Source organism: Betta splendens, chromosome 9, assembly GCF_900634795.4.
Source record: "Betta splendens chromosome 9, fBetSpl5.4, whole genome shotgun sequence".
NCBI lineage: Eukaryota > Metazoa > Chordata > Actinopteri > Anabantiformes > Osphronemidae > Betta > Betta splendens.
The window spans coordinates 12,297,267-12,323,776 of NC_040889.2; the positions used below are offsets into that span (position 1 = coordinate 12,297,267).

At 50.3% G+C, this 26,510-nt stretch overlaps 1 protein-coding gene and 1 long non-coding RNA gene across 3 annotated transcripts; both read right to left on the bottom strand.

Annotated features, from left to right (window-relative positions):
* On the bottom strand, positions 1–26,360 carry pawr (PRKC, apoptosis, WT1, regulator). Of its 2 annotated transcripts, none has more exons than XM_029162977.3 (7): positions 26,204–26,360; positions 25,415–26,043; positions 8,879–9,010; positions 5,542–5,627; positions 3,602–3,695; positions 2,526–2,630; positions 1–850 (listed from the first exon to the last, which is right to left on the bottom strand). In XM_029162977.3, exons 2-7 carry the CDS (start codon positions 25,958–25,960, stop codon positions 764–766), a joined length of 1,050 nt encoding a protein of 349 aa, XP_029018810.1. In that variant the 5' UTR covers positions 25,961–26,043; positions 26,204–26,360; the 3' UTR covers positions 1–763. The 2 variants fall into 2 exon arrangements, with proteins under 2 accessions (XP_029018810.1, XP_029018809.1); XM_029162976.3 differs by having other exon boundaries at positions 3,602–3,698; positions 26,204–26,359.
* Positions 16,434–21,336, bottom strand: LOC129604551 (uncharacterized). Its single transcript, XR_008695551.1, has 2 exons — positions 18,148–21,336; positions 16,434–17,269 (listed from the first exon to the last, which is right to left on the bottom strand). It is a non-coding gene; the product is annotated as an uncharacterized LOC129604551 (long non-coding RNA).
* Positions 26,361–26,510: the final 150 nt, after the last annotated feature.

Sequence of the window (26,510 nt, forward strand, 5' to 3'; positions counted from 1 at the left end):
TGAGGAGAGAGATAATCAGACTTTTATTAAATGACTTAATCTTCTGTACATGCATCATACTGGGAAAGCGAGCTGGGTCTGTGACGTCTGTCTGCGAGGGGAGCCGAGCTCGCGTGGGGAGGCCGGCTTTTCTATCGAGCATCTAACACCTACAGGGTCTTTGCCAGAGCACAGAGCGAGACGAGGCTCCCAGCGGAGCCTGTTCCAGAGTCAGTTCATTTGGTTGTTAAGCTAAATGTATCCGCTTTAAACAGAGCAGCTACTGCAGCTTACACTGCAAAGACCAGAGGATGGAAACAGGAGCTTTGACTTAAAACAACCCAGGATGTTAACTGATTCCTTTATTTTAGCTGTAATGATTAAATCTTCCTTCAGGTGTGGGGAGGCACCAGTGACGTTCAAACGTACAAAGGAAAGTCAATGTGGCACCAGAGTTCATCACTGAAGCACCGGGCTTCAACCGACAACCGCTCCACTGTACGTCCACTTTGGCTGAAGTCACTGGTGTTAAAAGCGGTCAGTTGGGTGCGAGTTCTGTCTGAGGAATGAACTTATCTAAAGGGTCTATATACAACACATTTACATTAAATATGCGGACGATGACGGGCGATCCGCCTTTAGCTCAGCGTTCAGAACCAGTGGAATGAATCCTGTGTGGACTCTAAGGCTGTTAGTGCAGCTACTGCTAACAGAAAGGACAGAACCGAGGAGATAAGGCTGGTGGGACGTCGTCGCCATGCAGGTCCGGGTCCGTGGAGCGGTTCTACCTCGTCAGCTGACTCACCACCTTCAGCAGAGTCTTGTTCTCCTGTTTGAGTTGCTCAATCTCCTCTTCAGTATCATCCAGGTCCTGGAAGAGAGCGACACGGACACATTTACCCACATGAAAAGGCCCAGGGCTGCCCGCAAGACTGGGCCCATAAGAGGCCCAGTCGGGGAGCGGACCCGCTGCCAGGTTTCCCCCGGCCTCGATAGCAACAAATTACACATTAACAGCTTCAATTAGTTGCAAATGAGAGAACCTCTTCGTTGCCACGGTGCCGTCTCATCAAAGTGACACTCCTCATTTTCGGCTTCCTCCATCACAGGAACGAGCCTCGCTGCTCTGAGGGAGCCCAACCGAGGAGGTGGCTGCAGATTTCTACACAGCATGTCGTCTGTGCTGCAGGCGAGGAGCGCTACACGCCGCTCGTATATGTAGAGCAGAGCTGGTTTGAGCACGTGGCTGACACTTTAGGGCTCAGCTTCACCTTCACTGCTCCTATTAAACGATCTTTAGTCGCAGCAGGGCGCAGAAGAAACACTCTGCTCTGACGCTGAAGTGGATTTGGCCGTCTCCTCGTAACAGTGAGACGTCTTTGACTTCAAACCGGTCTTCTCGCCTCCCGCTGCACAGACATTCATCAGACAGACACAAACACCACTTTGAAGCCCCCGAGGCCCGCGTGGGGCCCGGTTCCGTCCAGACGTGGCATCCAGCTCCGTCTTTTCGTCCTCCCCCACACAAACCTCTGCAGCGTGTGAGGGTTCAATCATCCTCAGCAGAGACGCCAGACTGGATCAGCTGTTATCTGCTGCTCTCCCATCAGGCATTGCAGGAGCCTCTCTCAGGGACATTCTGATGGCTATCGCCATTTCGACCGTCCTCACATAAAGCCCCTCTCTTATGAGCGGCTTCCTGCCCATGTGATGCTATCAGCATGTGGCCTCCTGCTACATTACGCTGCTGGTGTTTACAGACGCGCTGCGTTGTCTCGTCACGACTAAAGCGTCCAGATGACATTAACAATTAATAAAAACTTTCACTGCGCACACATCACCGTCTGCTGCGTTTGTTGGCAGAGCGTGATTGTCATGATTGCCTCTGCAGGGCAGAGCTGAGATCTACGGTCTCTACCCGGTTTTTCACATCTGTCCCCTCCTGCCGCGTTTCCCTCCACACGATCCAGAACACAGACAGGTTCCACTGCCAGCCTCACTGACCCGACTGGAAAACGGATTGTTGACATTCTGGGGCGCGGAGAAGATGAATGTTCTGAGGAGTCGGAGCTGCTGAGCAGAACCCGAGCTTCCCCCGACCTCAACCCCGAGCGTAGTGAGGAGAAAACAGCTGAAGCTGAGTCGTATGTCATGCACAGCTGTCGCTTCACCGTTCCGTTATCATCGATCTGGTTCTGACGCTTTCTTCTCCTTCGGTCTTTGTACAAACCTCAGATTTAAGCTTTGCAGCCCAGTGTCGCCTGCATCTCTTATCCACAGAAGCAGGTTTGTTTTGACGGACACATCAGTAAGAAACAAACGTCGCCTCCACAGCGACCAGCTAAACCAGTGCTGAGTCACTGGACAGCCATTAAAATGCAAAGTACACTTAAAAGGCTTCTGAGAGAACTAACGCCTGTAAATGCAAACATTCTGGTTTGAATGGAAGTAAACTGCTTGAAGAAGCGTCAAATGAAGATTTATAAGCCGCCCACACATCAAAACACACGGAGCGCTCTGAATATCCAACATGAGGCCGGACTCACTCTGTTCAGCAAGTCGATCTCATCCTTGAGCTTCTCAATGAGGTTGTCCTTGTCCTGGTGGGCCTTCAGCAGTGTCGCGGTCTGCCGTCGCTCTCTGGCCAGCTCCTAGAACACACAAGCACACCATGTGACCCGTTATGACCAGGAGCTCAGGTTTCAGGTCCAGATGCAATTTTCAGGCTTGACATTCGTAAAAGTAGACCTGATTGCAGCGATGCTGTGTTGGACTCAATCAGACTGAACAGGTGTAAGAACCTTGCTCCTGTCACCTGCAGCTCGTTTCTAACAAAAAACAAGGTCAGAGCTGGATTCCTACTTTCCAATACTTTCTTTCTGTTGCACATAAGCATGAGCCGGTTTCCATGGAAACCAATCAGGCAGGTACAGCAGAAGGCACGAAGGCTCTCTATTCATGGTGGCTTTAAAGCTGCTGGACGTATCTGCAGCGTCGTCATTTCAGAGGTGGCGTTCAGGTCGGAGCCACAGTTCTTATCTAAGCATCATATGAACAGACGTGCGTCACACACACAGCAGAGGTCACAGCGGTGCTTCATTTAAAAACTTCTGAGTGACCTTTGACTCTGAGTGGAGGTTTGACAGCGGCGGGAGCTGGTGACAGCGGAGGAGCCGTAGAAGAAGGAGACAGATCTGCGCTGTGAAAGGTCACCTTTGCAACAACGACGAGGAGGATGTCTGTCAGCGCTGACCTGCGGTTCTCAGCCACAAAACCCGGCACTCAGGCGCTCAAAGGGCTTAAAGTGGAAATTCACCGGCAGCAGCTGAGGCTTCAGAGGTTCAGCGGAGCAAGGAGACGTCGATCAAGATGTGAATCATCCAGAGGCTTGTTCTGAATTCAGCCCCATATTCCTTTAAAGCTTAAGTCTGACTCCATCACTAAGACTCCACACCAAGGTTCTGACCTTTCAGCAGGAGGTGCAAAAACCTGCCAACATCTGTGTTCTGACTCATCATTTCAGTCTGTGGGCGGATGCAGATGTTCACTCACCTTTAAATCCACAAAATAAGCGTGTGTGGGCTTTAAGGCAGTTGCTACCAAGCTGTGATGCAACACTCACCTTCTCCAGCTCCTCGATCCTCTTCTCCAGTCCTGCGGCGCTTCCATCTCTGTGACGGGGGTGCCATTGCTCCTCTGACCCTGGCCCTGCAGAGCTGCTGCAAACAAATGCACCGTGAGTTGAGTCGAGACGTTTACGTCGGGTTCCTGCTGCATCCCGCGCTGTGTTCACACCGAGGCTGTTAAGAGCCATCAATCACACCCACTTTCACAGGATAGGTTCAGCTCCAGACAAACAGGTGGGAGAATCTTTTAATTGGACGTGCATTACACAAACCCGGCGCCTTTTATTGCTTTAATGGACAGAAGGATGTGGACTTGCTGCAACTTAGGTGCCAGAAAGGATTTTCATCAAAACTCATTTACATATTACAACTTCAAACACATTCCTGAACGACAGCAGCAGCGTGTGCACCAGTGTTTCTAGATGATGGGTTTTAAAGTGCCTGAGCATTAACTTCACCTCCCAGGTCCTTCTGTGCTATTCGGACCAGCTGGAGTCTTCCTACCTGCATCATTTCAATAACTCTTGATGTGGAAACCTGGACGGAGTTGCTGGCTCTGTGCTACCACTCCTACTCCCCCAGGGAGTGCCAGGATTTAAAATCTCCCCAGGAGTGAGTTACTGAGGGAGAAAATAGTCGAGAGAGAGGGTGTTGGCAAGACAAGGCACCAATAGAACTCCTAGGTGCCATCTGCATTCTTTTCATAAACTGCCAAATGTAATGTTCCCATTATCAGACTACTTTCCAAAGTAAACTGAGCGAGAGGCAGCAGAACACAGAAATGTTACAATGCAGCAAAGTCCCCCGTGTTTCTGGTCTTTTTGGCTTCATTCCTGTTAACTATAAGTAAACAGCTGGGGTTTTTTAAACGTGGGGCGACCACGTGACAGCAGATGATCCTCAAATGAGAATCCTGACTGTTGGAATTTTACACTATATCCACTCACAGTCACACTCTCAGTGCTTCTGTATGAGATTGTGTCCTGACCTTTACAAAGCAGGCGGCTTATTTTCACTCCGTCTTAGAGTCAAACATTGCAGCGAGCGTTGCTTTTGATCAAGAGGGACTCCTTGAAACGCTCTCCCCGCTGCTCGCCTACGCAGGATTAAGTGCAATTCATTTGTCTGCTTCATTGTGACTCTGCCTTTATCAGGATGAGCACAAACACTCGTGCACGCACACACACACACGTGTACAGACTACAAAGTGCCATGTTGACCCATAAGCGGTTTGTGTGGCGTGCGTCTCCTTCTGGCCAGAGATGTGTCCAGATAGCCCCAGGGGGCCCAGCAGGTGCTGCAGCCAGGCCTAAGCACCCATAGCCTTGATGCTAAATGTTGCACCGCGGCCCATTAGTGCCCTGCAGCGTGAGGTCTGGGGAAGAAGGCTGAGCTCATCAGCAGGTGGGAGGGACAAGGCATCAGGCACAGTCCCAAAAAAAGAAATGGGTCTTTGAAGGTGGTTCAATGTATATAAAAGGTGAAATAAGATGGAGGGAAGGAATACGTGAGACACGCGTGTCGGACGTTGCTTTCCACCTGGTAGGTTATGTGAGCATCCAAGTGCAGCCGTGCCAGCTGATAGGAGCAGCAGCCATGATGGCTGAACATCAGCTGGTGAACTCAGCTGTTACAGCTGGACACGACTTCTCTATTTAGGAGCAAGTAAAAAATAAAGTCTTTTCAACAGACTTCAGGGTCCATTTAATCAATTACTTAATAGTATAACATTTTAATAACGCGTCTTCACTGTTCAGAGGTCGAGTGATTTGGTTTGAATGGCTCTTATTCAGTGTCAAAGCAAACTAGAGAGAGGCTCCAAAGCTTTCAATGAAAATGATTCACATCTTGCTCATTAACCTTCCCTTCGAGCCCTTTGGTTGGATTCTGACCATTAGTGGCTCCAGCTGCAGTTTCTCATAACAAGCAGTCTCACCTCTTGTTTTGGCCGCGTCCAGGCTGACGGGCATCCTGGAAGAAGACGTCATCGGCGCGTCGGCCCCATCCGGACCGCGAGGAGTCCTGAGAGACGACAGAGGACAACATTAAGTTTGTAGCCTGAGCTTCTATCAGCTGCTGAGCCGGCACAGTATAGATGATGTCTGTTGCATTTAATGGTTCAGGAGCCTCTAGCCTCAGGACGCGAAAGGCAATTTTATTCTGCTGCACAGACGTGCATGTTTATCCCTCGGTCCTTATTGCTGTATGATCTACAGGGTGTTTATCTACACACGGGAATGATGCCGCACTAAAGCGGCCCCGGGGTGAACGGCTCCCCTGATAAATGAGCTGTGTGTCACAGAGCGAGCGCCTCCTCTTTCCTGAGGTCTAGTGCAGTGAAGGGTCCCAGCGTTAGCAGGTGATGGGAAACGTGTCCAGCTCTGAGCAGCCAGTGTCTGACATGTCACCCATTACCCACATCGCCTGGATAGACGCAAAGATGGAGGACAGTAGGATAACAGTCCTCAGCTCGGTTTGGGTTCTAAGCAGGTGTGTCGCATGCTGTCTAAATGTAAATGTGTTTACTCCCTCGCTGCCTTATGCGACTTAAATAAACCACCAGGATCCTCTGAGAAAAGGATTTTAAACCTATGTAGGAAATAATTATTTGCTTTCTTTCTCCCACGGAAAATCCAATACATGTCCTGTAATATCCTGCCCACGGCTCGGTTTCATTCTCCTCGTCGATGGGCTGACAGACAAGACACACTGGACTGGATTGATTATTTTCTGGAGGTGGAACTGCTGAAATATGAGACGTGACTAGATAGTGGAAGGTCAGGGCGATGAGCGGACGGATCAGGTCCACATCTCATTTTGAAATAAAGAATTATAGAAAACAGAGAACATAAAAACCTTATTTTGAAAAACATTTGACAGAATACAGTTCTGGAGAGGTTCTGACCCTGTCCTCCAGCCGTCACAGTGGGGTCCTAACGTAGAAGCAGAGAGAACAGGCGCCCAGTTGCAGCTTCTGGGTGCGTTTTGCAGTGAGATATAAATCTGAGAGCAGGTCAGTGTAATTCATATACGACTACTTCACTGCACACGGTGCAAGCCGGCACATCTGTATTTATCATGCTTGGAACGGCGCTGACAGCTCCCATAAGCCGCTGCAGAACCCAGAGCCACTAGAATGCACAGAGACAAAAGCTCAATCAAACAATAAAAGCACCTGAGGTCGTTAATTCTTCATGTGCAGCTCCTGGGGTAACATCTAGACGCTGCTGCTCCCCCTGATTCATGTCTGAGAGCTCAATAAATTAACAAAATTCCTCAGTCGCCGTCCAGAAGATCATAGGCTCAGGCCTTTTAAACAGGAATGCATGACTGGCATGTAACAGACATGAGCAGGCAGCAGTGGCCTACTGGAAAGGTCACTGCCAACTAACCAATCTATATATTCATATATAGACATGTTGGTGCTGTGCAGCTCTACCATATTAATTAACCTCAGTTCACCGTCTCATCCTGATGCCAGAAGAAACAGATGTCAAAACGCCAACCTGACAGAACTCTGAAGATGAAGACGAGTCTGACCTGCAAAAAAAGTGGCTTTCTCCTCTACTTCCCAGAATCAGGAGCTTTTCTCATACCATGCGTTGGAATAAAATCTGGGCTGCAGCAAAGATAAACAAACTCAGACGCTGCGGTTTAGTTTGCCTTTATGCCACAGCGCTCTTTAACAGAGGTGAATGTGTTCAAAGCTTGTTTCAGGCAACTAACTGCTGCTCCTGCGTGGAAATGAGAGCATATCTCCCTGCTCTGACAGAATGCTCTGCATCAGCACCACTTCTGGCCTGAAAGGTGCTAATTACAGATGCAAATGAGGCTCGTTAAAAAGTGCTGGATGGAGACGATCAGCGGTTTGTGTTTCCGTCCTGCTGCAGATCTGGCGCCACATTAAAAGCAGATGATCCCCAGGAATGTTCCATATGGTCCCGACTGCTGGATCGCTCACACAGGGTACGGACCTGGATACCGGAGGGGGGTACGGCTCGGTAAGCAGGAGCACACGGGCCGAGAGGAGCGAGAGAGAACACAGAAAAATAATGGACACGTCCGCAGACAGAGACGGGGGAAAAAAAGCATCTGAGAAACTCTCAGAGCCAGGGTTTCTGGGAGAGGCTTCACTGGGGGACACTTTTAAGAGCCGTCAACTCAGAGCAGAAGTAGAACCACGTCTGTGAAAAACTTTCCCGATACGAGCCGAGGCCCGACAGGACGCACTACATCACAGCGCCATGACACAGCAATCACTCGTCTGCATTTGATGAATGGGGCCCGAGAGGAGCAGCACATTTTTGGGACGCTCCGTCTTTACAAACGTTTAACTGACAGCTCTCGCCGACCACACTGGGTCTGCGGCTCCGCTCGCCCCGGGCTGCAGCAGAAGATGGATGTCCGCCTCACGCCAGTGACAGTGGGACATCTAATGGCTGCTTCCTGCATAGCCACATCTGGTCCGCGTTAGGAGCGGACCCGGTCCGGCCGGAGCTGTTTGCTATTCATGAGCCGCCTCATGTAAACACCCAAATGCTTTGATTCTCCTCTCTGATCCGCGTCTCGCCTCTGCAGGTGCCGCCGCCGTGATCCCGTTAGCGCCGCGTTTGTGTACACGTTTCAAACACGAGCCCTCGTTTTGTGTAAACAGCCCCAAACTTAATCAATCTGCTGATGCAGAACAGCCCGTCGGTCGGGAGCGCGACTCTCCGCTCACGTCAACGAGGTGTCACTCAGCAGCGCAGCAATTTCACTCATATGTTTGGCAATTTTCCCGTCAGATGGTTTCTGACAGAAGCAGTGGCTGCTCCTCAGCTGGATGCTCCACTCACTGTGAAGAGTCTGTGTAATAAAGACAGACGCACTCTCCTGCACTGGATCAGAATCATATTTAGCTTGACTGATAAAGTCAGATCAAGAGACACATACGTGATCAAATGACACTAACCAGACTTAAAGTCCCACGCTAGCATTAGCTCTCAGGGAATTACAGGCCCTTTCTTTTTGCTTTTAACGGATTTCACATGATGAAAGATGAGGATGATGAAACGCTCAGACACCTTTGGGTTTTGCATCAGTGCAGCCTTTCACACAGACCCGGGCTGAGCTCTGCTGGTGTCTCCCTGAGCAACAGTGCCTCAGCTTGGCAGCATCGATGCATCAGTGTGTACAGGCCCGTGTGAAGGGAAGGAGCATCGCTCTGTGACGGAGCAGACACGACTCCACTACCTGTGACATAGAGAACGGGAGGACAAGGTCAACCTTCTCACCATTAAACGTCCGCTGGCGGGATCAGCCGTCATGGCCTCATTCTGGACAGTGTTGGCCTGGACCAGCTCCTCCTCCTCCTCCTCCCTGCGGTCCTTCTCCCCTGCGTCGTCATCGTCCAGCTCATCCAGGCTCTGACAGAAGGAGACGGCACAAAGAAACCACATCATCTTCACTTCACATTGTTTGACATTTTTACCAAACCACGGCAGACGCTGAAGCCCATGCATAAACATGCGAGAGCCCCAAAGGACGTGCAACAATTGTCAACAATCATTTATGAAATGGAACACAGCAATGAAGTGATGTGAAATGAGCCCCGATTCACTATGAACCCGTTTGCAGACAGCTAGTCAGGAATCTGCTCCACTCAGGGGCCAGGCTGAGGTTTCAGGTGTCTACATATTCACTGTTATTCTATATCAGGCCCACTGACAGATGACAGAAGTTATTCCCTCCATAACACTGACACATTGACCTGTGCCTTCACGCCACCACAGACTCCTCTTAATCCTCTTAAGACGTGAGCCCACTCACTTCCAGGAATCCCTGAGGAGCTCGTACACTCACACAGGCCCCTCACCTCCCGAGGACAGGCCAAGGGAGGAATGTCGCCTGAAAACACAACAAACAGAGCAGACGTCCGCTGGTCAGAGGCCCGTGGGGGTGAGTCTCCTGCTCAGACAGAGCTCTTACGCATCATCTGGGCTTATTGTGAAACCCCCTCAGCTTGCCGTCATCCTTATTTTACACAGAGCTGTGCTGCAGCAACACCAGGTCCAACAGCTGCTGCTGCGATGCTGCGTCACAAACACAGCTCAGCATTAGGATAGATGACGAGGGACAGAGATCAAGGACGAGCTCCCACAGGACCAAGATGCAAACCAGTCCTTCCTGTTTGACGCTGATGCCTAAACAAAGGGAGCAGCTCAGAATAAGCGTACGAGGTTAAGGAGGAATGCAGTCGCTCTGAGGCCTTTCCTGTCCGGCGCTTTATCAGGCGTCCTTGGGGAGGAGGGCAGCTCCTTTTCTTTTGGATTCTCCCTCAGAGCTGCCATTTTGACAAGGCACCGAGACAGAGCCGAGATGAAACAATAGCTGGAAAATAAAGGGCCCAACGTTGGGAGTTGGAAGATGAAATTAAACAGAAGTCAGTCTGTGTCAACACGATGTGAACTGTTCACTGACTAAGCTCGTAGCTATGCACAAACTTGTCTGAAATGTAGAACTGGGAATCTTAAAGTTTATTTTGGATAGAGACGCGGCCCGCTTCCCCTCTAGTATTGCAAATTGCTGTGCATTTTGTTCTGTTCCAAATAAAGGGAAAATCTGCATCCATATAAGGAAGGTTTTTACTCCTGACATCATCACAGCGATGCCCGTCTGTCTGGACGGGCTGAGCTTTGAGCACCGAGGCGAGCAGAGGAGGTGTGGAAGGATGAACGAGCAACGACTTGATGGAGGTTTTGGCTTTGACGCATTGGAGAAACTTCCTCATGGGTCCAAGACAAAACTGGATCCTAACGATTGATTTGGCTCGGGTTAAATCACTTCAATCATGTATATTGCTAGGAAAGAAAGATTCTGCATTTGATCCATCCTCCATATCATCATTACTCTTTTGGTCTGCTGGATGCAGATGTAATAGACAATAATGGACTATTCAAGCTCTCGGAGCATTAGACAATGCAGCAGTGTTTCCAGAATCCTTGCTGCTTCCTGTTTATCCCAGAGCATGAGTCTCAAATCAGTGTTTACTTAACTAAAACAAGTAAAACACATCCTGGTCTGTTCCTCACTCCGCACATAAAGAAACAACATCTGGATCAGAGCTTCGTGGTCTGTTGGAATGTCTGTTGTGGTTGGAAACTCTCTACGGGGAGGAAAATGATCAGTCATCTACACTGCAGTACTGTACTTGGCTTCAAGTGTTGGAGCGTATCTGATTCTTGGTCCGAACAACAGCGCTGTGTGATTTATGTCCCCAGAAGGTCCGAAGGCTGCCGTCTGCCGCCTAATGTGAGTAAGCTAGGTCCTGGGTACCAGCGGATGCGCAGCAGAAGGGGCACTGGAGAATACTGCACATCGCTGCATTTAGGGGGGTTTGATTGGGGTTGTATGACAACAGGTCGCACAAGAGAGTAACAGAGGATGTGCGCTCATTGCTCCCATCAGCCTCCTCCTACATGAACATGCTGTACACAGCCTTGTCACCCTGCCAGCGCTCTGTCCACTTAGTCCTCAGATTTATCTCTAAACAAGCAAAGGGCACCTCCACACTCTTACACAGCAGCTTTAATGACTTGTGCATATTAATCACCTGCCGCTCGCCGCAGCGCGGCACTTTCATTAAGATGATCTATTAGACGCAGCGAAGCCCACCGGTCAGCCCAGACGACAGCACAGACAGGCTGCAGAGATCAGAGTGCGGACATCCACCCTGGTGCCGCCTGTGATTAATGCGGCGCTACGGACGCCAAGGTCAGCGCTGGGTCCAGGAGATGAAGGCGGCTCTGAGCAGGAGGAGCTCCACAAAGTCTGACTGTTGCACATATATTGCATTTGATCCTGTGAAGGAAACTGTTGCAACCTTTACGTCAAAATGGCACCAAAGCAACAAAGAGGCTGGTGGTGCTGAACCTTTGACCTTTAACACTTCTGGGATCAGAACCGGTCTGCTCAATTGGTCCCATCCTTATTCATGGGCCAACTTCAATTAAATGAGGTGATCCATCCGTCCTACATTTATTTTTCTTATATCTTCTGCTTTGAATGGAAGCTTCTCTCACTGATCACTGCTCCATTTAGGATTTGCCTCAGTCTGCTTCTAGTGTTTTTCCAGTATCTGGTGTCTTTTCATTTAATTTAAGCTCTGGAGTTGCACAACAGTGTTTTTCCTGTGAGGCTGTTTGGGGACAAGACATTCTCACGGATCACAGCTTGTATCGGCCATGACGACGTGGGCTGCTTTCTTTGCAAGTCTCAGCTTCGGGGAACTATGATGCTTTAATCAGCGCTCAGAGAGCTCAGCTAAAGGAACATTAATGAATAAATCAACAAACAAGCAACGAAGGTTCGGCTCCAGAGAAGTATTCCTAAGGATGTGTCATAGAAGCTGAGGCGTCGGGTCAGACCCGTCGTGCTCTGCGGGGCTGGGAAGGCACCAACAACAGCTCTTGGTGAACTTGTGGTGACTTTTGACCTTTGAGGGAGCTTTTACACTCCTACAGCACAGAAACACACAACTCAGAGCCACCAGAAGAATTTGGAGGACGCGCACTTGTACTATGACACAAAAACAAATTTATTGGTTGACTCACTTTAGAGCTGCAGCTCCACACGACGCACCCAGGGGAAGAAGGGGAAGTTCTCTGCTCGTGAGCCTCGGGTGCAAAACAATCATCATCCATTTAAACCAAGACGCAGCTGTTTATTGAAATCACTCCAATCTAGAGGCAGATGACGGCAAATTAAGAGTCAAACAGGAACGCGAAGGGCGACGCGGCAGCCGGCGCCAACGAGGACAACGGCGCTGACGGATGGCAGAACTGATTGGGCCTAATGCCACCAAACCATTCCTGATCATGGAATTATGTGTAATTACATGTGTTTCCCCTGGATTCCTGATAAATATTTAGCTAGCAGATGGATTTGTGCATAACAGATTAATTTTACATAACCGCGCTGAGCTTCTCAGTCGAGACGATGCCGTTCCTGCCTGTCGCGATAGAAAGAGTCGCTCACATTCCTGCCAGAGCGAGGAATTTAAAATATGTTATCAAGCGCTACAGACACCTACGATTTATGAGCCTGTGAGGAAGTGAGGTGCCTCTGTGGCTCATCATCACATAGAAAATATCCACTAGACGCTGCAGTTGCTGCACAGTTAAAAATATTAGTGATGTTTTTGAGTCATCTGCTGCTTTTCATTTTCCCTTCGAGCAGATAGTTGGAACTTGATTTTGAGGTAACCCACTGTGACGTTTTTAACATAATCCCGCAGGCTAAACGTTCCCCGTGATGGATTATACAAACCAATCAAGTTTCAGGAGTCTGCCAATTTCACTTGGCCCAGTGGTTTTCCGGGAATAGCAGGGTGTTAATAACCAGAAGCAGTTTGACTGTTATCTGCTCGACTCATAACTGCGCTCCCCTCGGGCAGAGGGAGCTGGCTGCCCAGAGGTCGGACGCTCCGACCACAGCCAGTCCCGACTGGTGTTCCTGCAGAGTGGCAGTAATGACTGGGGCCTGCGCTGTGCCGCTCCGAGGCCCTGTGTTTTGTCTAACCCCTAATCTTGTTGTCGGCCCAGCTCTGGCGTGCACACCTCTTCCTTCCTGTCCTGATGTTTTGGTTTCTACACCACCAGGCAGCGGCACGGCAGCGTGTCCCAGGGCTTTTATTGTGGCAGAGCAGAACCGCTGAGGGACCCTGGTGTTTTTCATCATACGTCCCGTCAGCCAAACGTAGGCAGGAACGCAAGTCAGTGAGAGGAAGCAGCGACGACGTCCAGCATCCTGCTGCTTCAGCATCTCGTCATTTTACACATCTCACGCTCTCGTTGTGTTGAGTTCCAGCAGGAGACTACTGCTGATGGCAGCTTAGCCTCAACGTGGATGAATACTGGCTGGTTTATGATTTACAGACCCGCAAGGTCCAAATTAGACGTTATCAGCAGACTACAGTGACCTTTGACCCCAGGTCTGGTGTCTCTGTCTGTTTTCTCATTGTCTACACTGCATTCTGGTGTGGACCGAGTCGTCAGCAGCTCAGCATTTGGATGGAGAGGTATTGTGCCAGTCGAAAAGCGACCCGGGGCTGCTGGAGAAGCAGGAACCTGTCCTCCCTCCCCATGGACTGTGTTTGTCTAAGGAGAACGAGGCTCAGGGAGCCAAGTGCCATTCAGGCCTAGCTGCCTTTCAGCTGGGCCATAGTGGTTTTTGGCCGCGGACACTGGTTTCGTTGGCCGAGGGCTTTGGGCTCATTCAGAATTCCAGCAACTCTGGGACTATTCAGGTTTCATAGACCTATCAAAGGCACCACAGACATGCTGGGCAGGACGGACGCCAGGCCCACAGCATCCAGGAAGCTTCCAAAGTGACAGCAGCGACCACAGCGCAAATGGCTTTCACACATTGTCAGACGCGTATGAAAGCGCCCAACAGAAAGTGAGCTGCAGTGAATAACAAACGCGACCTTTGCACCACATTACACGACTTTCAGAGCTCAGTGTGTTTTACATGTGGTCGATAAGCTGGTGGGAAGGATTTGATGATAATGACCCAATCAGCACAGAAATGGGCTTCAATGGAACATTTGGCAAAGTAAAAACTGTCCCTGATGAAGGAAGCTGAGCTAAGCCACGTTAAGACAATCCGGGGGCAAGAAGTCGAATGGGAGCAGAGCAGTATAGGGCACCTGAAAGCAGCACGAGCACCTGAACTACACACCACTTCGCATCTGCTCCATCTGCTGCCAAAAAAGAGCCACAACCATCCAGGAAACACTGGCGCTGTTCTGTCCTTGGACCCAAAATGACGTCTTAGAGATTCTAACTCTACTAATGACTCATGTTTCTATAACTAGAACTGTGAAATCTCTGATGCCTGTCAGGAGTTTCTGCTGTCCAGGATGCAGTAAATGCACCAACTCTTCTAGTTTTGATGTTGGCTATTATCTAAAGCATAAACGCTGTTATTGCTTTAGTTAATGTGTTTTTAACCGCTTCTGCTTGGAGGGACTTCACTCCATTAATGCGCCTGAACAGCTTGAGTTTTGTGGTTAACGAGTCATTTATCTTGCAGGTGATCAGATGCTGCTGCCATCAGACAGACGATGGGTTTATTGGGCCGGTTTAGGGTCTGCTGGACTCTTATTAAACCGCCGCTGATTCTGTTATTGTCTCGGTCACACGCTGGCATCAAGGCAGCGTTTCAGACCCGGGAAACATCTGGCTCCAATTTAAAACATATTTGCTGGTACGAAGGTTTGTTCAGAAGCGCAGCCTTGAGCCAGAAGTGAGCGTTGTGTCTTTCAGAACAGCAGCAGCCTAAATCTAGCATCCAATCAGACGGGCTCAACAGGCCTGAGCACTGGGGTCCTGAAGGCTGCTCAGCGGCAGCTCCTTTCTTATGGAGCGGCCTGTTTTTATTTTGATTAAATTCTCGTGTCTGAACTAAATCGCAGCCTAATTAAAGGAGATAATGTGTTTTAGAAACAACATGATCACTTTGGGCGACTGCGGCTTCAGAGCAGGTCACAATTTAATTATTTCTATTCATGACGCTTCGCTGGGCTCAGATTGTCATGCAGCACTGGGATCAGCCGAGCTACAGACAATTCATTTCTGTCTCATCAGCGCGTTCTTTCGGATTTGGTGTAAGAAAATTAGAAGCTGGCGTTTTCCCCTTGCTGTCAGGCAGGACGTCTGAAGCACTTTGTCATAATTTTACAGCCTGCACTTGAATTTGAAAGCTCTATAATACATCACATCTGGAAAAGTCCACTGACCTCAGGCCAGCTATGACTCTACTATTTACAAGCTTACAGGCATTTTACTGTGGGACAAATAAATCACTGAGCGTTTGGCAAAATACGACTATGATGTTTAGCTTCATAATATCAGACCTTCATGCTGCACCAAAACCTGCCTGACTGGACCTTATGGGCTCACTCCTCAGGGTAGAACCGAGCCTCTGAAGGTGGACGACCACCGCGGCAGAGAAAGCAGAACAATGAGTGGAAGAGACGGGACCACTTCTATTTAAAGCTCAGCCTGTTCTCCAGGCAGTAACATCCCCTGCTTTCATTTCTATTCATGAGGACTCCTGTGCAGCGATGGTCCGTTTCAGACCACAGATAAATCACCACAGGAGAGACACATCGCATCTTCAGTGTGTCTGAAAGCTTTGAAGAGCAGGTCCATTTAAAGCTGGGGTTAAAACTAATAACATTTATGCTTTTGGAATATCATCCAAAGTGAAAATGAAGAGCCACCGTCTGAAGCAGGTTCGGTTCCAAGACAAGAAGGGTCTGAATGAGGTGTGAGTTCATCCCTGAAGTCACGGCAGCAGGCCACTCATCGGGTTTCTGTGGCTTTGCTTTGGCAGCATGCACCACATTCTCTCTATGCCAGCGGAGATGAGTAGCAGACACTCTGGGAAATAACCTCTCTCCCATTCTGTGCAGCTGCTGAACACGAGAACTACATCTGGTTTAGAGATTTGAGCCTGTGTGGCAAAACCAGACTCAATGCTCCAGTGTCTTTTATATTTCAGTGTGACAGAGACCAGCCACGCCAGGGTTCACAGAACCAGCGGGCACCTACACAGCTCTGAGATGCTCAGCGTTGATGAAGAGGCTTGAGATGCTGCTGAGCTGGTGGGTCCAGAAGCACCGCTACATCACACATCTCGTCCAGTGTCGAGGCCTCTCCAAATGCAAGAGCTCTTATTTTTCTCTTTCTAGACAAAAAAAAAAATCACTGACATTTCACTGATCTGCCTTCCTGGTTGATTTTAGATGTATGTGTGAATATGTAGATGTTGACATATACTTACAATTTCCACTTTTTTCCAATTTCGCCTGGATTGGAGACCTAAAGTCAGAGCTTTGTGCTGCGGTTCAGCTTCAGCGGGAGCCGATAAAGGCAGATGCTGTATAGGAAGCCTGCGTTTGTGTGTGAATATGTCATTTTCCTTGGAGCTAACACTGGTTTACTCTCTCTCTTTCCTTATACATCGGACGCATCCTTCCCATTTAACGGGGTCAAAGCAGCTGCTTATCTTTTTGAGGCAGAGGTTTTCCCGTGCCGGGCGCCTCAGCACGTGCTGCCGTTTGTCGGCCCTTAAGGCCAAGAACACACTGGGGACACTGGAGCTGCCATCTGCTCTGTGTAAAGGAGCAATCAACGCTGCATCTTCAACCATAAAGCAGCAGTTAACTCCGTTTCCCCGCAGACTAAATGGAATTTGGAGCACGAAAGCGCTCAAGTCTTGGTTTAAGACGCCAAACACCAAAATGCTTGGTCCATCCAAAATCAAACAAATGGAACAAGGCTCATTTCAAATTACCTTAGTACCTTATAATAAAGCATGTGATTATGTGTGTCTGGTCTCTTTTGCAGGTCAAACTGTGACTTAACAGACAGGAATAACATGAGTTAATTATGATTTAATGAGGTTATGATGGCTGTAAAGGTAACATTTATTAGAATAATTATGTGGAGGCCACTTGTTTATAGTAAATAGATCCTCTGCCCAACCTGTTATTGTGAAGCTCCGTTCCAAGCAACACCGTGGTTTGACATGTAGTCCTCACTAGCTGTTCTTAATTTGATACCGTGATCATCTGGTTCTTTGCCGCCGCCATCACCCAACACTTAACTCGCATTAACCTGAAATTAAAGTAAGTGTTTGAAATGAAGGAGCAGCCGTAGATCACGTGATAGTGACAGTGTTTAGGCCTTTATGGCTTCTGCTTCCTGTTAATGGAGGCCTCTGTTGGAGACACAGGACAGGATGTGGTGATTCAGCTGATTTATTGCTGACAAAACAACCTGCTGGGTCATGTTGCATCAACCAACGCCCTTCAGGAGAAGCACCTGTCTCAAAGAGCCGACTAGACTCAGGTGAAGCTCAGGTAGACAAACTAACAGACTGTGAATGGTGAACGTGAAAAGGCCACTGAAGTAAAGAAGTTTGTGACTGCGTCTCCCAAAGCTAAGACTAAAGATAAACAGCAGATTGTGACTTTTATGCCTAATTCATTCCCACTGTCTCAAGTTATAATAAATGTACAATCTGTACGTTCCCAACTTCTTCGGGAAGAAAAAGCAAATCTAATTAACTAGTCATAACTCAACGATGACTGAGCCGTGAGCAAGAATCCACCAACTCCAAACTGCCTCTAAACTCAGCTGTCTGCTGTCGATCATCTGTTTGCAAATGGAAAATAATGTGAAAAACACACTGGAGGCAAATAACATAAGCCTAATGAAAAATGCGCAGAGCTCGGGGCCAAACCATCAAACCGTGTGCAGCCCAAGATTTACTTCTGTAAGAATGCAAATGGTGCGAGCGCATCAGACTCGGAGCTGCCGGTCCTGAGACAAAACGCTTCGTGCTCCGGCTCAGAGTGAATCGCTGTGGTTCAGAGAGCTGCAGCTTCTGTGCAGACAGTTTGGCTGCATTCGACTGTGGAGTTTATTGTCTCATAAAATACTTTTTAAAGTTAACACTAAGGACTTACAAAAGGCTGCGGCCGTTCACATACCGCAGGAGGAACCCAGACTGAAGCCTGTGACCGCTGATGACGCGTTGGATGGCATGAAAGGACAGGTGGACAGGTACAAAGGACACCAGGCGCTGAATACCACCTATTCTTCTCTCAGGCTGTCACAGCAAGGAAAGAAGACAGGGTTGGGAAGTTTGGGGGGGGGGGGGGGGGGGCCTTCCTAGAAAGCACACAAAAACTATTTCCCACTCTCACTGTTTGTGCAGAAAGAGAGAAATACGCAAAGCCTGGTTCTGGTTTCCCAGTGCAGACAAAAGGCCGGGCAGTTGGCAAAGGCACGGCAGCACTTGCGTGATTAGTGCATTCCTCACCGCTCCACCCTACCAGTCAGCCACGGGCTTAGACAACAAAAAAATTCCCCTTCTCCTCTCTACCAGCTCCGACTGCATCCTGGTGTTTAAGAAAAACGACGCCGCAGCCGCTCAGTGAACGGGCTGTGACTTGAAGAAGCAGCGTGAAGGTCCAAGGTGAGAAAGCAGAGACACAAAGAGTGGTGATGTGAACTCTCCTTGTGCGACTCTGGGAAAATGACACTGTGAACCCAGACAAATGAAGTGTTTTTCCCCAGCGCTCGGCAGGAAAGGCCGCCGTCATTCCACAGGCTTCGTGACCCGGTGCCCCGCTGTGGCTTATCTTGCTCAGTGGAGATAAAAGGGGAAAAAAGAGAAGTATTGGTTTGGTTAGCATGTGAGAGGAACGGGGGGAGAGAGAAAGAGAAAAGAAGCAAAGCAAGAGATTAAGTAGGGGAATTAGTCGGGTATTTGATAATGGAAGTGACTCATCAGGGCATGGGGGACAAAACAGGCTGCGAGGGAGAGGAGGCCGCGAAAACAAAGTGCAAAGTGGAGGAATGTGCGCAGAGGGTTTCTGAAAACCACAGCAAAGCTCACCGGGCGAGCAAACATTCATATATTGGATGGATCGTCATCACACAGATGTTCACGGGTTTTACCACCTCATCTAGAACCAGTCGCCACTAAAGCTCCTCTGTCTGAGCATCACTTGAGGAGAGGGGGCGGTTTCTAGCCAGCGGCGGCGCGTTGCATGCAAATGAGGGCGCAGGCTGGAAAGCAGCAGATTAACGGGAAGCGCCCGGTCGCAGCAGAGCCGCCAGGACGCCGCCGTCCCCACCGATGGCTGCAGACGCTAAGTAGCACAGCTGGCGACGCTTCGCATCGTTCTGATGGACGGCTCCTGTGAGCAGATCACGTTGCGTAACTTGTGCTGTGACGTTACGTAACGGATCTCGAGGCCGTTGGAAATCATTCTCCAGTCAAGCTGCAGTGTCACAGAGACACAACAGGATCCCACACGGCCTCATTCTCCAGGACCCACACTCCCACACAGAGGGAGGAGAGCAGCGGTTGGGAGTCTGAGCACGTGGTAATCACCCTAATGTTCCTGAAAGCACCACAGATCCCAGCAGACCTCAGCATCCAGGCACCGACCTCAGCAGCGTGCTGGCACTTCCTTCCTGGGGAACTTTTCCATTGCGCATAATAATCGGACTGATGATTCAGTGCTAGCACGGCTAATGACCGTTAAAGTCACAGGGGTCAGAGCGGTGCGTGTTTGTACAACGCTGAGCCCTCATGTAACACAATACTCAGATATATAGTATCGGAAACGGCTCGAGCGTGTTTCGCATTCCAGCGGGAGAGAGACTATTGTGTACAAGGGCCATTGTGTTTGTCCACTGAGACACCAGAGCAGACTGTGAGTCATGCTAAGCACAGTCTGAGCTGCCCACCAGCATCCACCAGCTCTGAACTTGCTCAAACTTCAACCAAAAGAGGTCAAAAGATAGAAGGAGAAAATGGGTCTACAGCTCCGACACCTGCAGAATCCATGCAATGATCCATTTAGATGCCGTCATGTCTCCAATGCTGCCACCAGCTCATCCACTGAGGCCCGGACAGCTCCAGAACCGGCTACTGGGCCTAAACCTGCTGGGATGGAGGCAGAACGCAGCGGTTCCTCATATTTACTTACACACAATGACTATGGATGCAGGCTTAGCGACCGATGTGTGAGGTGAGGGAATTTTATTAGAGCAGAGACAAAAATGCGCTGACGGGCTAAAAACCTCAAGAAAGATGAAACGCAGCCCAAAACACATGTGGAAGAAGAGGGATTGATGACACACGGTAGAAAGCAAAGCGTTCACTCAACCGCGACGACTCGTGATGAAAATCCAATCTGTCATGCTGAACCACGCGGTTTCATTGGCTATGAATTTTTTAGGAGGCCTTCAGCGCCACAGGCAGAGGTTAATACCCACAGAGGAGAGGGAGCAACACAACACGGCTACGCTGGAATCACCGCGCGGCGTCTTTTTCTCTGAACACCGAGCCGTGACCGAAGCGCTTCGACTTCCACTCGCAGGTTTGGACACAGGCTCCTAACAAACAGGTGAGAGAAACAATTTGTTGCAGCTTTAATTGTGCGGCGTTTCTGTACTAGGTGAGAGAAAACACCAGCACAAGGGGGGGGGGGGGGGGGGTCCTTCAGACGGAGACGCATGGAGGATGAGAGGAAGTGGGTGAGTGAACCCTGAGGAAGCAAACATGGAGGGAATTACACGCTCAGTCTGCAGCTCGTTGAGCATCTTCCTGCTCTCCCTTAATTCGCTGCAGACCTGAGTAGAAAAAAGCACCAAAGCAGCTTTGTTTACATGGTTTAAAGTGTCAATGCATTTTATTCTTAGGATTCCTGAGAAGACGGGAAGATGTGTAACAGAGCAACAGATGTTTCCGGCTGCAAAATATGAAGCACTGTTAGAAAAAACCCTAATATATTATTTATCAGTGTTTCTGCCAATGGAGTCAAGATGGCGTCGAAGGTTTAGCTCACTTACATAAAAAAAACCTGAAGTTTAAACCTGAAAAAGAAGGCGGAGGCCCACATTCTGTACCTGCACAGCAGTCGAACAAAGAACACAGACCTGATCATCGAGCTGCAAAGTATTTATAACAGCAACAACAACATTTCAAGCCAGATGAAGACAAAGGACTCTGGTGATCCGTCCTGCCTCCATCATGTGGAGAACAGAGGCCACGGGTGACGGTCCTGTTTACTGGTTCTTATTGTCCAAACACAAAGTGCAGCGTCCGGCGTCAGCAGCAAACACACAAGGTGACGTCCTCACACGCCGCGGTCACTGGTTCACTGTAGAGCAGGTAGAGCATATGATCACATGCTGATCTCAGATGCTCCCACGTCTGTTATTGTTTCAGCTGACGCGCGCGCACAGAGACACACACAGACACGCACATATGCGCACACACACTCTCACGCACACATACAGACACAGACACGCCCGTTGCTGTGTTTGCTCGCGGTGGGTCCACGTTGCTGGAGCTGTGCTGACGCGACAGCTCCGTATCGCGGCACCAGTTTCATGACGTCATGAAGTAGCCGTGGTTACGGTTCAGCCGCCGTCACCAACGCTCCACGGCCGCAGCCTTCGACAAACCCGGAGGAGAGAAACCGCAAATAGCTTGTTCAATATCAACGCAAACACGGATCCAGCGGCTTCCAACTGACGAGGCGTGTCCGACTCAGCGTGAGGCCTGAAGGAACGGGTGCAGCCGGTTCTGCTCCACAGCTCGGCTCCATCAATTTATTACCTCAGAGTTTCCAGCATATTTAACACTTGTCAGCTTAATAAAAGATGGAGTCCTATAAAATACAGACTGTGCGCTGGTATTAAACTCAGACACCTGTACATGACAGATATGATCTAGGCATTTCCAGTGAGAACAGAACGGATCACACCACCTATGTAAACAACAGGCGGTGGAGGTGCTGCCTACACCGGCCCACCGAGCTGGTTCAGATACGGGATCCATCCGATTTCACTCCAAGCCAAGTCACCACACACACCGCCATTCCTCATTCTAATATCTCCTGTTTGATTTCATTCCAATGGGGCCAAGACTCATATTGAAATTGAAAGGGACCTGAGATCTTTCTGAATTAAAACAGGGGGAAATTCTGTTTGTTCATCACTCGTGCAGTGAGAGGTCTGATGACGGAGAGAACCGTGTCAGAGCCATCCAGATGACATAACGCGGGGCCGTGCGTGGAACCTGGGGGACCGCACACAGGATCGGTCTGTTGGTGTGCATTCACTCATACAAATATGACTGAGGCTTATTGTCTGAGAGCGAGCTGTGTCAAACACGGAGGCTGGGGAGAGCGCTCAGGAAGCAATGGTGCCATGGGGCTGGTCTGGGGCCCGTTACACAGCATCAGGCGTTGCTGGTTTTAAACCTGCCGCACCTTCAACACGTGGCCAGATGTGGAACAAACACAGAACGTGATAAGTGTCCATCAGACTTATCATGCGTGACCCAACATCACTTAATGGAACTAAAGTAGGAATCAGAGTGTAAGAGCTGGGAAAGCGGGGACTTCACCTAACTCTACCTCAGTGAACTCAAACAGAGAGCTCCCAGAAGCCTCGTGGCCTGAGCAGCACCCACTGTCGCTGCTCCGGTTGCATTACAGGACTCTCCCACCGTGTTATTTTCCAAAAGACGCTAAAGCATGAAATCGATTAGTCCTTCCTACGGCTGCCTCCGTGGATTTGGGATTAAAATTCCAAAGAGGAAATTTCTATAAGCTGCAGGCCGGTTATCACAACACGCAGCAGATCCTGTTAATTTTCCCAGCGTGAACGCTGCTAATGAGGAGGAAAGTAATGAGAAAGAAAATTACAACAGGGGCTTGGGAAAAAAAACAACCTGTAAATGAACTGAGAGAGGACGCTTTGAGCAAAAGCCGGGATCCGGGGTCAGATGAGGACGAGGCTATTCACTCTGACACAGAAAACAGTCAGCGTGGATTTGGTGAAATATTCAGATGGGCTCCGTGGTTCACCGGGTTTAAGGCTCCACTGGATCAACGGCTTCTGCTCCATTCAGATCAGAGCGTGCGCACACAGACGAGTTAAAGATTAGCCAGAGACTGAGCGGCAGCGAGGCCCAGATGCTCCCCGGCCTGAGCCTCACCGTCGACTCCATTACCCTCCGCCGGCCGGAGTTTGGAGCGAAACTCCCCGAGGTCGCTAAGCCAGAAAATCCCACAGGCGAGCGCGCAGACGCTGACGCGAGTAGCGTCTGACGTCAGAGCTCAGGGCCAGCGAGGCTGGGGCATGACTGTGCATTCCTGTGCAGGTGGGGAGGTATTCCCAGTAAATACCAGCTGTTACCATGGGGCTGAGACCTACCGGTGTGGACTCTGGCATCAGATGACGCGATGCCTTCTGACAGCGTAGCAGCCCCTCACCTTAGCAGGGAGCTGGCGTTATGTAACCACGCCTCATTAGCAGGCTGCGTGCTTTACAAGGTGCTGGGGGAGACGCAGACAAGCAACACTTCCTCCCGTCGTCCCTCCTCCGAGATGCCTTCACATTCCACACACAAACAGCTCCTGGGGGACTTTTCCCTGCTTTAATCAAGCCCAGAGAAACATGTCCAGTGATAGTGGACCTTGTAAACAAGTCCATGAAGTCAACACACAATGTTCTCGCTGGAAACGCACAAATGCGTGCTTCAATTAGCATTCCTGCTCTTCAGGGCCTGCTTACCTAACCCACGATAAAAGCTCTGGTATTCACTGCCACGAGGTGACCCCGTTTAGAAACGGCTCCACCCTGATAATTAACATTCTTGTCATTTTGTGAATTAGGAGCGGAGATAAACAAACAAATGTTAAATCCGAGGTTGTAGCGATTCATAAAACTCCTCATGTCGGCTAACTATTAGGTGATGTGATAGGCGTGTTGCCCGTTTGAGACAAGACTGAGACAACATGATCTTTAAGAGCCTAGTCACAGAAAGAGAAACTCTGAGTCACGGATCTAATGATCAGGTCAGAAGATTAAAAAGCACCAACGACAGTAAATAGGTCAAAAATGAGAAAGGCCAGTAAACACAGTCTTAAGCGTCTCATTAAAACCATTCCACGCTCATTCTTGGCATCAGGGCAAAAGTGGGTTTGTTTGAACAATTTGTTTTTAGAAAGCGGAGGCTAAAACTCCGCAACGATGGCCTGCAGGAAAACGACAACCTCTCCAACCCTTTTGGAGCCACAGCTCCATCACTTGGTAGCAGCCGACCTGCGTTTAACACATTAACACCCTCGGGGCCCTCTGTCTGCTAAACCTGCTGACCTGCAGCTGAGGGCTCCACGCTGCCCCGTCAGGTCCAGTCCACGGCCTCCACATCTCACCAGGGTTTTAAGCAGTAACCAAAGCACACACACACAAAACTCCTCATTTTAACATTCCTGTGTTGCGTAAGCGCTCCGAGCAGGTCAAAGGTCAGCATCAACAATGCCCTCCAGTCCAAGCTGGAGAGGAGCGGAGGGTAAGGTGACGCCTCGCTCGTATTGATTGATGCTTAGCACAAGTGTCTTTTCTCCGTTGAGCCGCGGAGCTTTTATCAGGCCATTACGGCCTCAACAGGCAGAAGATTGGGTTCCCCAGATGCTCTGAAATCCCACTCAGCAGCTATTATGCTGCGCAGAACGAGTGGCCAGATAATCCCAGGCATCTCTATTCACACCTGTCCACTCATATTCACATCACAAAGGGAGCTTGTGTGAGCGCGGCTTCATTTGCATGGCTTGGTTCCCTTCATACGCACCAGGGGCAGAAGGGGAGACGCCGCACAAAGGAAATAGAAATCTGCTGCGCCGCCACTTTGGACGTTTCTCTTAGGACGCGAGGCTGCGATTGCGCGGAGCTCCCCGTACGACGGACGGCAGCAGCATCAGGCTGACAGAAAACCCTCCATCCAAACAATTCAGTGGGCGCTGCACCCAAAGGTCCACCCGTGTCCGTCCCGTTAGCAGCTCGTCTGACTTAACCTGCTTCCTCCGGTTTGGTTTGAGACGTCACGACCGTGGGTTAAACATTAACACGTCTTCCCACCAGTAAAAGCTCATTCCTCTCCTCCGCTGCCCAACACATAACAGGACACATGAACTGGTCACACTCCAAGCGGCTTCTGGGGGGTTGTCGCCTCAGCAGGGGGCCGACACTGGGTGATGTCACGTCATTCACTGGCTCCCAATCATTGGACTGGATGTGATCTAAGCTTAAGAGCCAAACTTCCACCACTAACAGGTATTATAAATGTGCCCGCACCACTTTCTACTTTTAGTGGGTTCATCCTTCTGTCATCGCTCTGTTCTAACGCCTCGTGTGACCTCTGACCCCTGTGACGTGCGCGCTCACCTCGTTGGACGGCATGCTGACCACACCTGTCGACCTCCTCTTCTCGCGCAGCTTCCGCTTCTCGATCTGACCTTTGCCCTTCCTGGCGCTCGGACCCGCGCTCTTCTTCTCCTTGCTCTTGCCGGGTGACGGGCTCTCCTTGCCGCTGTCGTTGCAGGCCATGGCGCAGGCGTCCGGGGACGCGGACTCCGCCTTGTCCGCCGGTGGGGGGGCCTTCTTCGGGCTGCTGAGCGGGGCGGCCGCGGGGCACGGTGCGGGGTGGTGCGCGTCCTCCTCGGGTCTCTTCAGAGCCGAGCCGGAGGAGGACCGAGCCACCGAGTAGGTGGAGAGGCAGGTCCCGGAGGAGGCGCCTCGGTCCGGGTTTCCGTTGTTGGGCAGCTCGCTGCCCGGCGGCGCGCCCGGGCTGTGCGCGCGGGAGGCCCCCAGGGGCGCCCCGGTGGCCGCGGCGATGTCGCCCAGCATCTTGGCCCTCATCTTCTCCCGTTTGGCCTTCCACTCCTCCAGGAAGTCGGTGGTGGCGCTGGACTTGAAGCCGCCGGTGGCCATGATCCCTGCTCGACGAGTCGCGTGAAGTTCAATTAAAAGTGGAACTTTAATGGCGCCGCATTCCTCCAGAGGCCGACCCGGTGCTGTGGGAGAGAGTGAAAGTGAGCTCGGCGCGCTTCGGCGGCGGAGAAACGCTCGAAGCGGCACTTTCTCTTTTCAAAGTTTGCTGCGTAAATGCGCAAAGTTTGCAGCTTGAATCCTGGCGGCCCCGCGAGCTCGGTTCGGCTCCGGGTACGAACTCACCTGTGCAGCTGCGTCGCCGGCTCGTCCGCGCCTCGCTCCGACCAGGTGCGCTCGCGGTCCGCTCTGATGAATGGCGCTGGGCTCGAGCGCTGACAGTCGCCGCTCTCGCGCTGCCCCTCGACAAAACCGGGTGGGCCCGAACAGACACGAGCGCGTCCGACTGGAGCCGAAGCTGAGGCGGAGTTTGGTCAAGGCTGTTTGTCACAGGTGTCTACTTGATTTTGCGCGTTTCATTTAGAAGTTTTGTTCTTAGTATTTTTTTTTTCAGTTCAGATTGTTTGAATCCGTTAAAGCTAGTCGGACTGAC